At 49.3% G+C, this 17,537-nt stretch overlaps 5 protein-coding genes across 5 annotated transcripts; 3 read left to right on the top strand and 2 right to left on the bottom strand.

The window, feature by feature from the left end:
- Positions 1–25: 25 nt before the first annotated feature.
- Positions 26–6,721, top strand: TERG_02002 (uncharacterized protein; the record flags this gene model as incomplete). The annotated part of the gene is made up of 2 exons (XM_003237232.1): positions 26–6,129; positions 6,190–6,721. The coding sequence occupies 2 exons, from the start codon at positions 26–28 to the stop codon at positions 6,719–6,721; spliced, it is 6,636 nt and encodes a 2,211-aa protein (XP_003237280.1).
- A 444-nt stretch (positions 6,722–7,165) lies between these two features.
- Positions 7,166–9,379, top strand: TERG_02001 (uncharacterized protein; the record flags this gene model as incomplete). The annotated part of the gene is made up of 2 exons (XM_003237231.1): positions 7,166–7,197; positions 7,252–9,379. The coding sequence occupies 2 exons, from the start codon at positions 7,166–7,168 to the stop codon at positions 9,377–9,379; spliced, it is 2,160 nt and encodes a 719-aa protein (XP_003237279.1).
- A 958-nt stretch (positions 9,380–10,337) lies between these two features.
- Positions 10,338–12,774, bottom strand: TERG_01999 (18S rRNA biogenesis protein RCL1; the record flags this gene model as incomplete). The annotated part of the gene is made up of 1 exon (XM_003237229.2): positions 10,338–12,774. The coding sequence occupies one exon, from the start codon at positions 12,772–12,774 to the stop codon at positions 11,566–11,568; it is 1,209 nt and encodes a 402-aa protein (XP_003237277.1). The 3' UTR covers positions 10,338–11,565.
- Positions 12,775–13,357: 583 nt separating this feature from the next.
- On the top strand, positions 13,358–14,025 carry TERG_01998 (3-hydroxyanthranilate 3,4-dioxygenase; the record flags this gene model as incomplete). The annotated part of the gene is made up of 2 exons (XM_003237228.1): positions 13,358–13,389; positions 13,473–14,025. 2 exons carry the CDS (start codon positions 13,358–13,360, stop codon positions 14,023–14,025), a joined length of 585 nt encoding a protein of 194 aa, XP_003237276.1.
- Positions 14,026–15,082: 1,057 nt separating this feature from the next.
- On the bottom strand, positions 15,083–17,182 carry TERG_01997 (uncharacterized protein; the record flags this gene model as incomplete). Its single annotated transcript, XM_003237227.1, has 1 exon — positions 15,083–17,182. One exon carries the CDS (start codon positions 17,180–17,182, stop codon positions 15,083–15,085), a length of 2,100 nt encoding a protein of 699 aa, XP_003237275.1.
- Positions 17,183–17,537: the final 355 nt, after the last annotated feature.

Below are 17,537 nucleotides of genomic sequence, written 5' to 3'. Positions count from 1 at the left end.
TGTTGACCACCGAGTTACCCTCAAGATGGCGGACCCCAATAATGTCGCGCAGTACAAGTACTCGGCGATGTCCAACCTGGTCCTCCAGGCGGATCGCCGATTCGTTACTCGCCGTGCTGATGAGGTTACGGGTGATCCAGAGTCCCTGGCGGGCCGCCTCAGTATCAAGGATATGGGTGTCCACGCGATGCGTCCAGAAGGCAAGCAGAAGAAAGCATCTGCCCCAAAAGATATTGAGCGTGGAGGGATAAGAGAAGGCGCCGACGTCTTGAAGCGGGAACAGCGCAAGAGGAAACGAGGAGAACAGGCACAACTTCGAGGTGTCGGAATATTGTCCGCCGCAGATGCCCTCATCGAAGGCCTTAAATACCGACCGCGAACGGCTGCAACCAGAGCTACATATGATTTGATACTGACAACAACGGCAAGCCACCTGGGTGATGTACCACATGATGTCATTCGGAGCGCCGCGGATGCCATACTTGAACTCTTGAAGGATGAAAATATGAAGGATTTCGATAAGAAAAAAGAAGTGGACGATCTTTTGGGTGTTACTATGGGTCCGAAGGAATTCAATGAGTTGGTAAATCTTGGGAAGAAAATTACAGACTACGACGCTCAAGACGACGATGAAACAAATGGCGCTGGCGCAGAAGGCGAGGACGGTGCTGAGCTAGATGAACGTCAGGGTGTGGCTGTTGTATTCGATGAATCTGATGAAGATGAAGATGAAATGCGGCCCGATGCAGAAGTTAAAGATGAAGGAGAGAGTAGTGAGGACGAGGATATGTCTGATGAGGGACCAGCCGACGAACATGAAGCTGCCCAAAATATACCCGAAGACGTCATGGGCATGGGTGATGAGGATATGATCATTGACGCTGGAGCTGGAGCCGCCGCGGGAAAATCTGACGCCAGCACTAAACTTGTGCCCGCACGCGAGATCGATGCGTACTGGCTACAACGACAGATCGGAAATATTTACTCAGACGCCCATGTACAACATGAGAAGGCTCAGGAAGCTTTTGCTCTAATGAGCGAGCAGTCAGAGGATGGTACCCCAAAGCCGTTGAGAGACGTCGAAAATGACCTGATGGAACTGTTTGACTATGACCATCCAGAGCTTGTCGGAACCTTGGTCCTTAACCGTGATAGAATTGTTTGGACGACAAGGTGGCGAAGGGAAGCCGAAGATAGTGATTCCAGACGTCTCATTGAAAACCAAATGATAGAAAACGGGCACCGACTCCTCCTCGATGAATTAACTGGCAAGGTCCAAGATTCCACTGAGCGCCTTGGGAAAAAGATGAAAGTTGACTCAATGGATGTTGATACTCCCATGGCCAAAAAGGAGGAAGAGGATGAGGCTAAACCAAGGACTATGGTCGGCGGACTTCCTCCATCGAAAGTCATCAATCTTGAGAATTTGGTTTTTGACCAGGGTAATCATCTAATGACCAATCCCAATGTTAAACTTCCTCAAGGCTCCACGAAGCGAACATTCAAGGGCTACGAGGAGATTCATGTCCCGGCACCCAAACCTAGACGTGATGATGACATCAGGAGGATACCAATAACTGAGCTTCCAGAATGGTCCCGGCCAGGTTTCGGCAACACCGACAAGTTGAACTTGATTCAGTCAAAATGTTTCCCCACAGCTTTCAACGACGACGGTAACATGCTGATTTGCGCTCCCACTGGATCTGGAAAAACTAATGTGGCTATGCTTACGATGCTTCGTGAAATCGGCAAAAATAGAAATCCGGAAACCGGTGAAATCATGCTTGACGACTTCAAAATAATTTACATAGCTCCATTGAAAGCCTTGGTTCAAGAGCAAGTAGGGAATTTCGGGAAACGTCTCCAACACTATGGCATCAAAGTTTCCGAGCTCACTGGTGACCGTCAATTAACTAAACAGCAGATAGCAGATACCCAACTTATTGTCACAACTCCAGAAAAGTGGGATATCATAACAAGAAAAGCGACCGACACTAGCTATACTCGCCTAGTTAGACTTGTCATTATCGATGAAATCCACCTGCTTCACGATGAGCGTGGTCCTGTACTGGAAAGCATCGTCAGTCGAACTATACGAAAGACAGAGCAAACCGGAGAACCGGTTCGCTTAGTTGGACTTAGTGCGACTCTTCCAAACTATCGTGATGTTGGCAGTTTTCTACGTGTTGACCCCATCCACGGACTGTTCCATTTTGATGGTACCTTTCGACCATGCCCACTGAAGCAAGAATTTATCGGTGTTACAGACAAGAAGGCCATTAAGCAATTGAAAACAATGAACGATATTTGCTACACCAAAGTCCTAGACCAAGTGGGTGCGAACAAAAACCAAATGCTGATATTTGTCCATTCAAGAAAGGAGACCCTTAAAACAGCAAGGTATATCCGTGATAAAGCAGTTGAGATGGAAACTATTGGGCAAATTTTACGAAGCGATGCCGCCAGCCGGGCTATCTTGGCTGAAGAGGCTGACTCAGTGAATGATCCTGGATTGAAAGACCTAATGCCATACGGATTTGGAATCCATCATGCTGGGATGAGCAAAGCGGATCGAACATCTGTTGAGGATCTGTTTGCAGATGGTAGTTTGCAAGTCCTTGTCTGTACCGCCACGCTTGCGTGGGGCGTCAATTTGCCCGCACATTGTGTTATCATTAAGGGAACTCAAGTTTACTCTCCTGAAAAAGGCAGCTGGGTAGAGCTTAGCCCCCAGGATGTCCTTCAGATGCTTGGGCGAGCAGGTCGGCCCCAGTACGACTCATTTGGCGAGGGTATAATAATCACCACACAGGCGGAGCTTCAGTATTACTTGTCACTCCTCAATCAACAGCTACCCATTGAAAGTCAGCTTATGAGTAAGCTTGCCGACAACCTCAATGCCGAGATCGTTCTAGGAAATGTTCGGTCTCGTGAAGAAGGCGTGGAATGGCTTGGTTACACTTATTTGTTTGTCAGAATGCTTCGTTCTCCGGGACTTTATAGCATCGGTGCCGATTATGAACATGACACCTCGCTTGAGCAGCGCCGTGTGGATCTTATTCACTCTGCGGCGATGGTCCTGGAGAAATCCAACCTTGTCAAATACGACAGGAAAACAGGCAAACTCCAGGCCACTGAGCTCGGTCGCATCGCATCTCACTATTATATCTCTCACGGCTCTATGCTCACATATAACCATCATCTACAGCCCATGATTTCTACGATTGATTTATTCCGAATCTTCTCGCTGAGTGAGGAATTCAAGTATATCCCTGTTCGACAAGACGAGAAGTTGGAATTGGCAAAGTTGTTGAGCCGAGTCCCTATTCCTGTCAAGGAGAGCATTGAGGAACCGCACGCCAAAATCAATGTGTTGCTACAAGCTTTTATTTCACGACTAAAGCTAGACGGGCTCGCTTTAATGGCTGATATGGTGTATGTTACCCAATCTGCCGGTCGAATCCTCCGTGCTATATTCGAGATTACTCTCCGGAAGGGTTGGTCCTCTGTTGCAAAAACAGCGCTGGATCTTTGCAAAATGGCCGAAAAGCGGATGTGGCCAACCATGACTCCCCTTCGCCAATTCCCAAGTTGCCCTCGAGATATTATGCAGAAGGCTGAACGGATTGACGTCCCCTGGGCAAGCTACTTTGATCTAGACCCACCACGAATGGGTGAACTTCTAGGCATTCCTAAAGCTGGACGTATCGTATGTGACCTTGTTTCAAAATTCCCCCGTCTTGAGCTGCAGGCACAGGTACAGCCAATGACTCGCTCGATGCTCCGTGTTGAGTTGACTATTACACCTAATTTCACCTGGGATGATTCGCTGCACGGAAATGCAGAATCATTTTGGATTATCGTCGAGGATTGTGATGGAGAAGACATTCTCTTCTATGATCAGTTTATACTTAGGAAAGAGTATGCAATCTCGGAAATGAACGAACATCTCGTTGAATTCACCGTTCCAATCACCGAGCCCATGCCACCCAATTATTTCATTACCCTACTTTCTGATCGCTGGACACATTCAGAAACCAAAGTTGCCGTTGCGTTCCAGAAGTTGATTCTTCCTGAGAAATTCCCTCCGCATACTCCGCTCTTGGATATGCAGCCTGTTCCTGTCAAAGCTTTGAGACGGGCAGATTACCAGGGACTATATCCCAACTGGGAGAAATTCAATAAAGTGCAAACCCAAGTATTCAAAGCGCTGTTTGATTCAGACGACAATGTATTCGTGGGCGCCCCTGTTGGAAGCGGAAAGACCGTATGCGCTGAATTCGCCATTCTCAGGCATTGGTCCAAGGAAGATTCGCAGAAAGCAGTATATATCGCTCCATTCCAGGAACTCGTGGATCAAAAACTTGCTGATTGGACCGCTCGCCTGGCAAGTGTTGCCGGTGGTAAGTCAATTCAGAAGCTTACGGGAGAGACTACCGCCGACCTCAAGATCCTTGATCGGGCAGATCTCGTCCTTGCGACGCCTATACAGTGGGATGTTATTTCTCGGCAGTGGCAGAGACGCAAGAATGTCCAAGCTGTCGAGCTCTTCATTGCGGATGATCTCAACATTCTTGGAGGACAAGGAGGTTATGTATACGAAGTCATTGTGTCACGAATGCACTATATCTCTCTTCAAACCGAACAAGAACTGCGCATAGTCGGACTTAGCGTTCCGCTAGCAAACGCCCGTGACATTGGAGAATGGCTTGGAGCAAAGAAGCATACTATTTTCAACTTCAGTCCTCATGTCCGGCCGGTTCCTTTGGAACTGCATATTCAATCTTTTACGATACCCCATTTCCCATCCCTTATGCTCGCCATGGCGAAGCCTGCATACCTATCCATTCTACAACTCTCACCTGACAAGCCTGCGTTGATATTCGTACCGAGTCGCAAGCAAGCTCGATCGAGTGCTCTAGATCTATTCACTGCTTGTGTTGCTAGTGAAAATGAAGATCGATTCTTGCATGCAGATATTGATGAAATAGCCCCTCTACTCGACCGGATCGAGGAAAAAGCATTGGCAGAATCGATATCTCACGGTATCGGTTATTACCACGAGGCCTTGAGTACAAGCGATAAACGAATCGTTTCTCACCTCTACAAGATTGGTGCTCTTCAGGTTATGCTGGCTTCTCGAGATGTATGCTGGGAGCTTGACCTTACAGCTCATCTCGTCATCATCATGGGTACACAGTCATTTGACGGCCGCGAACACCGATATATCGATTACCCAATTAGCGACATTCTCCAGATGTTTGGCAAAGCCACGCGGCCCCGCGAAGATAGGATCGGAAAAGGTGTTCTGATGGTTCCTGCCGTAAAGCGAGAATATTATAAAAAATTCCTCAACGAAGCACTGCCTATGGAGAGCCATCTGCAGCTATATCTTCATGATGCGTTTGTGACGGAAATAAGCACGAAAACAATCACGTCTACTCAAGATGCTGTTGACTGGATGACGTACTCGTATTTCTACAGACGACTTCTCGCTAACCCTAGTTATTATGGTCTTACCGATGTGAGCCATGAGGGACTAAGTACCTTCTTATCGGAACTTGTCGAAAACACCCTCAAGGAGCTGGCTGAAGCACAAATTGTCGATATGGATGAGGATGAAAACATCTCTCCTCTGAACGCTGCCATGATTGGTGCCTATTACAACATCTCCTTCATCACTATGCAGACCTTCCTTCTTTCACTTTCTCCCAGAACGAAGCTTAAGGGTATGCTTGAAATTGTCACTTCTGCTACAGAATTCGAGTCCATTCAAGTGCGACGCCATGAAGACTACATTCTTCGCAGAGTGTACGACCGAGTGCCTGTCAAAATGGCCGAGCCTGCCTTTGACTCGCCACATTTCAAAGCCTTTGTTCTTCTCCAAGCGCATTTTTCACGTCTCCAGCTGCCAATTGACCTTGCAAAGGACCAGGAGATCATTGTTGGCAAAGTTCTTAACCTACTTAGCGCCTGCGTCGATGTCCTTTCCTCCAAGGGCCATCTGAATGCTATGAATGCCATGGAAATGTCGCAGATGGTTGTCCAGTCCATGTGGGATAGAGATAGTCCGCTAATGCAGATTCCCCACTTCGGTCCAAACGCTATTAAGGTCGCTAATGAGTTCAAGTATGTGCCTGTTAATATCTCGCAAATGTGAATTTATAGATATGCTAACAACTGTGCTAGGATTCGTGACATCTTTGAATTTATGGAGGCCATGGACCCATCGGAGAACAAAGACTACAGCACCCTTGTCAAGCGTCTCGGCCTTGACAACAAACAGCTCGCTCAGGCTGCTGCTTTTACCAACAACAAATACCCGAACCTGGACCTCGACTTTACCGTCCTTGAACCAGAAGAGATCACCGCTGGTGAACCAGCCTATCTCAAGGTGAAAATTGAGCGTGAGCTAGATGAGGATGAAGAACCAGATACCACGGTGTCCGCTCCATTCTATCCTGCAAAGAAAATGGAGAACTGGTGGCTCGTGGTTGGCGAGGAGAAAACGAACAGCTTACTATCTCTCAAGAGGGTGACCGTTGGTCGAAAATTGGAGATGAAGCTGGAATATGTGGTGCCTAGCCCCGGAGAACATGAGTTGACGCTCTACCTCATGAGTGACAGTTATGTCGGCGTGGACCAAGACCCTACATATAAGATAACAGCTGCTGAGGGTATGGATGAGGATGAAGACGAGGATGAGGAAGACGAGGAGTAGATGTGCTTTTAATTCGCTGCAATTTTACCCTGTTTCAAGGTGTTGGTTCTTTTTGGCATTCGATTTTAAAAAATGCGTGCATGTATGTATAACTGATTGCAATATAACTGTTTCCCCCAGTTCATCTTGCCTTCTATCAAGCAGCATCTATCAATTTTGTCCATTCAAAATGCAAATTGAACGTCCAAATTTTTGGTTGCTCCGCGGCGCGACATCTGATCACGTGTTTCCCCGCATTTCCCCAAGGTTCCTGGCTTGAAGCTCCGATTTATAAAGAGCGGAAGTGCGCCAACATCATCCAAGTTCTCTTCTCTCGCTTTTATACTGTATCACACAACTCGGAATTGAAACCAAATAGCTTTTCGGTAAGCTAATTGCGCGATAGGGCTCTTCCTTAATTGCATCTTAGTTATACAATCCTCCCGCGGGCCCAAGTCCAGCAACATGACGGTACATAGAGCCAAATTTGACCCTGAGTACGTCCGGCACTCATGTACCTCCTCAAGATTATAGAGATTAACAATTTATAGGGTCCTTCTGAGTGCACCACGCCGCTCAGCGTGTGTTCCGAACCCGGCAGGAACGCTCCTAGCCTATACACAGTCAACGTATAGCTTCGAATCCCACTCATCACACACGGAATTGATCGTCCTTGACCTCGCCTCGAAGAAGACCAGGGTCCTCGCCAACTCCTACAGTGGAAGTCCGCAATGGCTGGATGATAACCAGCTTATTTGGTTGAAAGAGGAGAGTAATGGAAATACAAGCTTTATTGTCACCGAGGTTTCGGGTGATTCTAAGCCCTACGTTGCTGGCGTGACCCCCGGCACTGTATCGAATCTCAAGGTTACTAAGCTGTCAAAAGACCACTTTGCTTTTGCGGTCAGTGGAAAAGCAAACTCAGACGGGACACTCTTCAACCCTTCCAATGTGAAAAAGCCTGTCAGCTCCGGCAAGATTTATACCTCTCTATTCGTGAGACACTGGGATGAGTATACTCAAGATGAAAAGCAAACGATATGGATTGGAACATTACATAAGTCTTCCCTTTCTGGACCTGACTCATCGCAGTACTCCGTGTCTGGATTGAAGAATGTGTTTAAGCTATTCAATCTCCCTCATCGTGTTGAATCTCCGATTCTGCCCTTTGGTGGATCTGATCATTTCGATATTTGCCCCAAAGGAGTGGTCTTTGTTAGCAAGGATCCTACTCTTAACGATGCTCTTCACACTAAATGTGTCTGTTATGTGTGTCCCATTCCATTTGCTGCCTTGACCGAATCCGTCAATCCCATGGAAGCCAAGACCGTCACGGCTACATCACTTGAAGGCGCGTTAACCTCCCCAGTAATATCTCCGGTCAATAACACACTAGCCTTCCTTGCCATGCGAGAGGATGGATATGAGTCGGATAAGAACAGGGTGGTTATAGCAAAGGGCGTATTTGACCAAGGATCAGAGACTATTGAACTTTTTGCCAGTGAGGACAACAAGGGCGCATGGGACCGTAGCCCTAGCTCATTGGTATGGGCCCATGATGATTCTTCCCTTATAATCAAGGCAGAAGATACTGGCAGGGGACTCGTATTTCAGGTTCCGATGGGAGATGTAAAGGCCTTGACTACTGCCAACTTGCTCAATATCTCCTCGACTGGTTCGGTTGTGGATGTAGCTTCCACTCCTAAGGGCCTTTTCCTCACGAGCAGCAGTCTTGTGGAAAGCAGTTTGTACTCGATAGTAGAAGCTAAGCACCAAGGAGAAACTAGGGAAATATCGTCGGCTACGAATAACGGTTCATCCTTTGGTCTGTCGCCATCCCAAGTCAGTGAGACATGGTGGAAGGGCGCCAATGACCACCCTGTCCATGCCTGGGTTATTAAGCCCTCCAACTTTAAACCAGGTGGAAAATACCCTCTAGCATTCCTTGTCCATGGGGGCCCCCAAGGAGCATGGAACGACCAATGGAGCACTCGATGGAACCCTCTAATCTTTGCTGAGCAGGGGTATGTAGTTGTCACACCAAACCCCACCGGAAGCACTGGTTATGGACAAGGCTTCACTGATGCCATTAGAGGGTCTTGGGGTGGTCTACCCTACGAGGACCTAGTTAAATGCTTTGAACATATTGAAAACAACCTCTCCTTCGTGGACACCGATCGGGCTGTCGCCTTGGGCGCATCGTACGGTGGATTCATGATGAACTGGATACAGGGACATGAGCTTGGGAGGAAATTCAAGGCTTTAGTCACTCATGATGGAATTTTCAGCACCAAATTTTCCCTGGCCGCCGAGGAGCTGTACTTCCCTATTCATGATCTCAACGGGATCTACTGGAAGAACCCTGAAAGCTGGATAAAATGGGATCCCTCCGAGTTCATCAATGAATGGAAGACCCCTCATCTCGTCATTCACAGTGAGCGTGACTACCGACTTACAATCGCCGAAGGTCTTGCTCTTTTCAACGCACTTCAGCTGCGTGGCGTGGAGAGTGCACTTTTGACATTCCCGGATGAGAACCATTGGGTCATTAAGCCCGAGAACTCCTTGCTCTGGCACAGAGCAGTGATCAACTGGATCAACAAATATGCAGGGCTCCCCCAGTGGCTTGACAAGGAGGGCAATAACTGTTTCCCAGAAGATCTGACTCCAATGAAATAACGACTCCAGCTGTATCCTCTTAAGCTTTGTTAATACGCACCCTGCCGTATATTTTTTGGAATAACATGCTGCAAAAGATAAGATTACAACAGGTTTAAGTCCAGGCTAAGTAGTTAAATGAGATATAATATATGTCTATTTGTCTTCTCTAGTAATATACAGGTTCTCAACGACGAAGCCTCGTCTGCCAGCAGATGAGCAACAACTATCCCACAGAGTACAGTCATGAAGTCATAAACGCATAAAATCATCACGCCATAATATCATGCCCATAAACATCCCGTAACTCCTCCAAGGCCGTTGCATCAAATAGTCATGTAATCGATGACATGTTGATAAGGTAGTATAAGAGCCACTACCATCTAGTTGTGGCTGTTGTCCATGGTGTTCGTGTTGGTATTGGCACCAACGTGTTCTTGGCTATGCGGATGTGGAACGTGCGAAGAGCCGCTATCCGCTGTTTCGGGACAGTCATCCGAAAAGCTTAAAAAAGCATATCTAGAAGATGATATCACCCAGAGCAAACACGTCAGTGGAAGCAGTTCGAAGATGGCGGAAGGGAAAGGAAGTGAAATAACATACCTTGCTTTTGGGAATGATCCCGCCTTTATTCCCCCCCAGAATGCAGTTTTTTTTTTGTGTTTTTGTGTTTTTTGAGGTTTTTTTTTTTTTATGCGCATGCATACAGTGTAATCACAGTGGTGTCGAACTTCGCACTGTGCGATCATTGTATCGACGCTGGGTGAGTAGGAAACGGTTAGCAAGTGGTTAAATCAATATAATAGGGAGGATATGATGACTGGATGGCATACCTAGAAGCGAAGGCACACGCGCCTTTATTCCTTTTTTTTTTTTTTTTTTTTTTTTTTTTTTTTTTTTTTAGTTGGTCTCAGTGTATGCGTATCTGATCTTCGTGATCCATCTTTGGATCGTGGACCTTTTTGAGGCCAACTCCTTGCTAATCTCGGCCGCTCGGGCCGCTCTCGCTTGTCGACTAACGAGAGCTTGTTCGACGTATTGTTGGTATGCCACTTCGCCGAAAGTGGCTCGGATCGACTCTGCCTCTGGGGTAGAGCAAAAGAAGTCGAAAAAGGAGGTGTCCTCGGTTCGGTTGATGGAGTCGGCGAGGGACCCGATTGTGGGTAGGACGTGAGAGGGACCACAAGTGTACATTTGCGTGTATGCCATACTGGCAGTGACAGGCGGGTAGACGTGATAAGATATATGTACAGGTATAAAGTATCACGGGCACACCAATTGACGAGTGTGCGGATCAGCAAGAAGGTGAAGCAAGTGGGTGGGCGACACACACACAGGAGAGCAATACGGGGAGAAAAAAAGAGGAAAAAGAAGAAAGGGAGAAGAAGGGAGAGAGGAAAAGATGGGGTTTATATAGGTGGTGTTTGACAAAGTTGCTGAATATCTGGAACCGGCGTCATATATTCCTAAATGGGATATCGAACCAGTGGTTGGTGTCAGAGTCGACGTCAGTTGGAATCTCATGGAATCGGAACGGTGGCGGATATTGAGAAATAGGAGCAGGCAGACGGTGACGATGGTAGAGGTAGGGGTAGAGATAGGGGACCATGAGCATGAGAAGGGAGGATAGGGAACAGGTTAGAACGGATATTGATAGCATAGTAGAATAGGATATTGTATTGGTATGTCCAGGAGACCTGGTGCTAGCTATTGTACATAGTGATGGCAACGTAGGCACTGGAAGAGACCACAGAGGTGTTGGATAAGTAGTATGGCCGTGTAGGTAAATGGTATAGCGGCCACAGGGTATTTCGTAGCTATACAGACGGATATACTTATAAGTCGAAGTGATATAGCTATGTAATAAGCGATGGGGCTGGAGCTTGATGCTCTTGCTGGGATAAAGTAGGAGTCGAGGAAGGCTGCGATGGAGCGCCAGAGAGTAGGACAGCCGGTCTGTTGATTTAGTCTCTTTACTTGTAGTAGGATATGGTAGAGACGGAAAGCCAGGCAGGCCGTATGGATGTTCTCCGCGTTGTGATATGCGTGGGTTGGCCCGTTAACGAGCATGTCCGCACCTGCATTACTGTGGCCAAGGGAAGGAGAGATACTCTGGTGCAGCATCAGCGCAGCAGCAAACAACCTCTTGATGGTGATATAAGTTGAGCTTGACGACTTTTAGTGAGATAAGAGAGGAAGAATACCCATCAAGCGATCTTTCTGCCGATGTTTCCTATACCCCTTCCAACGACACTGAGAATTATCTCGCCGTCGTCAGAGTCAGGGGCGTCTCTCACACCCCATCCGGCGGCCCCAAGCTTGCTCAAGTCCCTGGCAAGACGGACAACGGTTTCATCAGAGACGACATCACGACCAACCTGCAGACGTCCTACGTCCTCTGATCCCATAGACATAAGGGTGAGTATAGTCGGAGCGGCGACTTTTGACACACAGCCACCAGTAGCAATCGACTCCAGCAGCTGATATGCACACTGTTTCCCTATATCTTCGGGAGGCTGCCCGCCAGAGGGTGGAGATGCTACATCAGCAGAGTACAGACAGCCGGTGGACGATTCGGCTACGAGAGAAAGACCAAAGCCCACGCCAATCTTCTTCTTAGCAGCGGGGTTATTCCTCTCTGGAGCAGGGACCAAGGGAGCAGAGGAGACGTCAGAGAAAATATAGGTATCAGATACAAAGGGGTTGAGGACCCCTCTAGCAACATCAATCATGCGTGCGTTATTGCTACCAGAAACGCCAGTTGAGTATGCTACTCCACGGATCTTCTTTACTCTGCCGGGGTTCAAGAGATGCAGGGTCTTGGGAAGGCGAACTTGATGGCCGAAAACAAGCTGCACCTCCCCGCCGCCTCCCTTCCCATTAGTGCCCGGGTTTGACCTCCGCAGCACACGCAACTCAACATTGTTGGAGATACCAAACTGAGCAAAGAGTGGGAGAATCGCTGTCCGTACGCTATCGACGGACATATCACCCGATGGGGTAGAGGAGGTGATCACCCCAGGGCCGGTAAAAAGGACATTCACGGGGGCCTTGGAGAAGGGGGCAAGGAGGCACAAGGGGAGCAGAAAGTAGCTGACTCCGCGAGTGCATCCGGCCGGCAGTTCATGTGTGACGACGCCGCGGCTTGCGCCCACTCCAGCAGCACTACCTGTGATCAGACCGGGTTTATAAAGCAGAATGGTGCCTGTGTAGGAGACTTCGAGGTGGGAGCCATTGGTGACTGCTTCCAAAAGGCGCAGAAACGAGATTTCATAGGGCGTCAGGCCGGGATTGAGGGAGGCAGAGCGGATCTGGGAGACGTGAATAGCTCGCCCGGTGATGGTCGACAGGACCAGGCGAAGGGCAAGACCTTCATGGCCAGTGAAGCGCACCGGGGGCTGCGTAGTGGCGGCCATTATATCAGGTAGACGCAGCCAATTCAGTTCCTATCGAGGCATCTCCTTGCGTCGTCGTCGTCTCTTTACCTATTTCACAGATATCAAGCATTCACATCAAATATCAACAAATATCAACCTCGCTGTCCATCGTCGTTTTGAATATCAAAATTGAAAAGAAAAGAAAAAAAAAAAAAATATTGGAAAAAGAAAAAAAATCACCGGAAAGGATAAACTTTCCGCCGAGCCGAGGCTTTTTATTTTCTTTTTCTTTTATTTTCGTTTTTTTTTTTTTTTATTTTTTGTTATTATTTTTTTTCTTTTCTTTTCTTTCGCGGGACAAAAAAAATCAGAAAAAGCAAAGAAATAAAAAAAGATCCGAAGGAAACGAAGAAAGCGAAACGAGAGAGTCATAAAGTCCGAGTCTTGCGCCGTCGTTGCTGGTTTTTGTATAAAGAAACCGGCCCGAGGCCTGACATGCGAGCTCCTGGCGCGGAGAGACGTCTGCTCAGGGTGTAGATGGGATGTACTGGCCTCGCCTCGCGTGCACAACTACAGCTTCTTAGACGGCGTCACAGCAGAGAAAGACAAAGATATACACAAAATGTTGCCTCCTGCATTGAACATCCCCAAGTGGTACGCCTGCTGAAACACTTCCCGAGACTGCCGGATGGTGCCTGGTGCCCGTTTGCTGACCACCCCCCCTCGAAAATGTGCAGGCTGAAGGAGAACGGACATCTTCTCAAACCGCCGGTTAGCAACTACTGCGTCTACCACCCGTCCTCCAAGGCCACGCAGGGATACACAGTCATGGTGGTGGGCGGGCCCAATACCCGGACTGACTACCACATCAACCCCACGCCGGAGTTCTTCTACCAGCACAAGGGCTCGATCGTGATCAAGGTGGTCGACACCTCCACCAGCCCGCCGACCTTCCAGGACATCCCCGTCCACGAGGGCTCGCTCTATCTCCTGCCTCCAAACACCCCGCACTCGCCCGTCAGGTTCGCGGATACGGTGGGGGTGGTGCTGGAGGTGCCCCGGCCAAAGGGCGCCAAAGACACGCTGCGCTGGTACTGCAGGGAGTGCAAGAGCATCGTCTGGGAGAAGAGCTTTGTCTGCACCGACCTGGGCACCCAGCTGAACGGCATTATCGAGGACTTTGCCAACGACGAGAGCAAGCGCGAGTGCAAGAAGTGCGGGTGTCTGGTGCCTGTCAGATATGGGGATGGCGAGGTGGTGCAGCCTCCTCGTTTCCTGGAAGACGAATAAGCAGTTCGTTTTTCGGTTGCCGTACAAAAGACTAACTAACAGTGGGAAACGGGAGTTGGAGTGTGGGATCGGCGTTGTTGCATAGATTCCCCCCCCCCCCCCCCTTTTTTTCCTTCATCTGGGTTGTCTTCCTTTTTAGGCCCTTGATTCTTTCATCGAGGGGGCCCCGGGGCTCGGGTATTCGCGCAATGATCCAGCAATGCCTTGTTCCTTATTTGAAAGGGTGAAAAGAAAAGAAAGCCAACAGAATAATACCTCTCTTCTCTTGTGTCTCTGCCTTGCTAGGTGTCCCTGTTCTGATGTCAGTATGCCACGGTATCTCCTCCAGGTCGCTGGAGTGATCACCGAATAAAACCGGGGATAGGGATATCATGCATGAGGAGAGAGAGCGGATAGAGAAATCAGATGTGTATGATATTGATTATAGACACTAATAGGGGGATAAAGTAAGTAATTATTTCTCTTTTGCCAGTCCTGGTACATGGGAAACGAAGAGAGAGAGAAAGAGAGAGAGAAAGAGAGAGAGAAAGAGAGAGAGAAAGAGAGAGAGAAAGCAAAACCCCAACTGAGTCCGAAAGACCTCTTTCAAACAAAGCAAAGCGAGGGGAAAGCGGGATATATTAAAACAAAAGGGAATAAAAAAGGTTGGGTAAAATGTAAAGGAAAGATCGAGGAGAAAAACCTGCAAGGCTATGCTGAACTGGAAGCATGTACACTGGGAGAATGTCAGGGGGTGGGTATACCGTGCAATCGTATACCGAAAGTCATGGTTGAAAAGCAGATGGATGGTATAGGGGGGTATGGTGGGCATTCTTCTTCTTCCTTCAATGAACATGCATCATGGCCGTGAGTCAAGTGCCGAAATATCAGAGGCCATCAGTAAGTATTAAAGAGGATATAGGACCATAATAGCGAACGTCGGGACGGAGTCGCAAATAAGCAAGAAAAGTAAGACCGCGCCGATATACTCGCATAAATAGCAGCAGATGGATGACACGCTGAAGAAAGAACAAAAGCGTTATGAATGAGCGTGAACGAAGTCTGTTCTGTCTCAATTTTACTCGTCAAAGGGGCAGTCGATGCTTTCATGGCCGTCTCGTTCACACAGGGCACACCATTTCGACTCATCGATGACGCCAGATAACTTTCCAGCAATAGGAGCCATGGACGAAGAAGGGAGGCCACCAATACCCTTGAGACCTTCCAGCACGACGTCTCTGCCGGTCCGCTGGGAGCTTGGGCTGCCCTGTTTGGCAGACGAAGATCCGTTAGCCTCTGGAGTGGTGGATGATGGCTTGCGGGTGGAGGCGAAGCTGCTGTCCATGCTATCATGAAGCGCGGAATCGATCGAGGCCTGGACAAAACTGCTTCTCTCCGGTGGTCCGGTCACTTGCGGTGGCTGTGATGCGGGTTGAAGGCTCGCCGGGTGGCTGGTTGGCTTGCTTACGCCCATCGTGCCAAACATGTTGGTGCAGGTGAGGATGTCATGTCCGCTGGACTCGCAGATCTCGCACCAGGCTGCACTGCCATCATCCGTGCTAGACGATTGGGCATCAAGGGTGTTGCCCTGGCCAGGAGAGTTCTCGGTCCAGTCTCCGGGGACGATCGTGCGGTCCGAAAGCGTGTGTGCATGGGTTGGTACGCTAGGGCCGGCGGCCCTGTCGCTGGCTGGTTCTGGTGCATTCTTGTGGACTCTTAGGGGCGAGGTGGTGATTGTGCCACGAAAGGCGTTTGTCTGCGCCTGGCCCATTTCGACCTCTTGCTGCAGCTCGCTGATCCGCTGGGTTTTATGCTCCAGGGCGGCTTCGAGCTCCTGAATACGTAAGTCCATCTTTGATAGCTGGTCATTGGCATCATAGTCTCCATCAGATGGCCCCTTTCCTTGTCCTATACCGTTCTGCTGGAGGAACGCTTGGGAAGTTGGGTCTCCACGGCTGAGGGAGTGAATGATAGCTTTAAGCCCGCGAATCTCGTCGTCCTTTTGCTCCAGGTCTCTGATCGTAGGATGATGCCTACTCGACCCTTCAGCTGAGGACTCACCGTCTTGGAATGAGCCTGATGACCTCTCCCGTTCTTGCTTGAGCTCCAAGCGGGTTCTCTCAACCTCTCCACGCAAGTATTCAACTTCACCCCTGGCCTCAGCCTCTCCTCTCCTGGCATCTTCGAGACCTTCTTCGAGTTCGGATACGAGTTCCTCTAGCTGCTTGAGTTGCAGGGCGACTGTCTCGACATCTTCGCCGCGGGACTGAAGCTCCCTGTTTGCCTGGAGCAGCTCTTCGATTCGTTTCTCGTATACCCGCTCAGTCTCGGAAGCTGCCACTTCGAGAGTATCAAGGGTACTCCTGAAATCAGCCCTGTGGCTATCAAATTCTGCCGTGAGAGCAGATATCTTGTCGTTTTTCTCCTTGAGTTGTGCTCTGACCTGGAGAGCATCCAACCCCTCCAGCTCGGTGACACACTGCTGGAACTCCGCAAGGGTTGCTGCCTGAACCTCCAGTTGCTTGTCTCGCTCACGAAGCTGCATTTCCAGCTCCCTCGTCCGGTCGTTTATATCAGAGTCGTCGAGGGCGGGTGTCCGAACGGCATCCATCCGTTTCGGAGTTGTGCTCTCCATGCTGATTCTAGACGACGGCCTGCTCGCCGGTCTACTCTTCAGCGGCGTGCGTGGCCGTCCATTTATGGGAGGGCCCTTTGGCATACCGGACGGCGTGCGTAAACCACTAACATTCAACTTTGGCGATGGCAAAGGTGCACCTTTGCTGGGTGAATCCGGCCGGGGCAACGAAGGCCGCCGAATCCTTGGTCTGGTGGTCGAGGACAGGTTCAAGCCCGGCCCAACAGATCTACTGAAGTTCGTAATCGACGGGCCACTCCTCGCAGATGTTGCTGTCAGCTGTGGCGCAACCGCTCGTCTCGTCACGTATTTCGAGTTGTTCATGGGCACGAATATGCCCGAGCCGGGGATTGAGGTCGTAAAGTAGTGTCTTCCGTCGACATCTCCGCTGTTCTTCCCTCTGCCAGCCAGCTCTGGCGCCAGTTCGACGCCAGCAAACCTGCCCGGCTTGCCTGCCACCGGGCCCAGGAACCTCACAGTCCCGTACATCCCACCTGGCACATTGACCAGGTCGCCAACCTGGACGTCGTCAGCGGCCGTCATGGTGTCACAGTCTTTTTTTCCTTTATAGCATCAGACAAATGGCCACGGAATCGTCTCAAAACATTGTAGGCTCCAAGTACTGTCCGTCTCGAGGTTCGTCAGTCGTGATCTCAGTAAGACTTGAGTAGTAGAGTGCAAGAGAGGCTTCAAACAACGGTTACAGACTCCGGCGAGTTGGTAGGACTCGGACAAGAGGAAAAAAAGGAGCTGAAACCGAGAACGAAACCCCAGAGAAGGTCAGAGAAGGTCGAAAAAGCAAAGAGAGCAACGGGTGAATCTCTTGTGGCTTGCTTGGGCCGAGCAGCGGAGGATGGAGGGAGGAAAAGGAGCTGGCCTGAGGGCGCTGTTTATATTT

Source organism: Trichophyton rubrum (genome assembly GCF_000151425.1).
Source record: "Trichophyton rubrum CBS 118892 genomic scaffold supercont2.2, whole genome shotgun sequence".
Taxonomy (NCBI): Eukaryota; Fungi; Ascomycota; class Eurotiomycetes; order Onygenales; family Arthrodermataceae; genus Trichophyton; species Trichophyton rubrum.
Note: the sequence above shows the minus strand (reverse complement) of the source record. Positions and strands in the feature narration are given on the sequence as shown.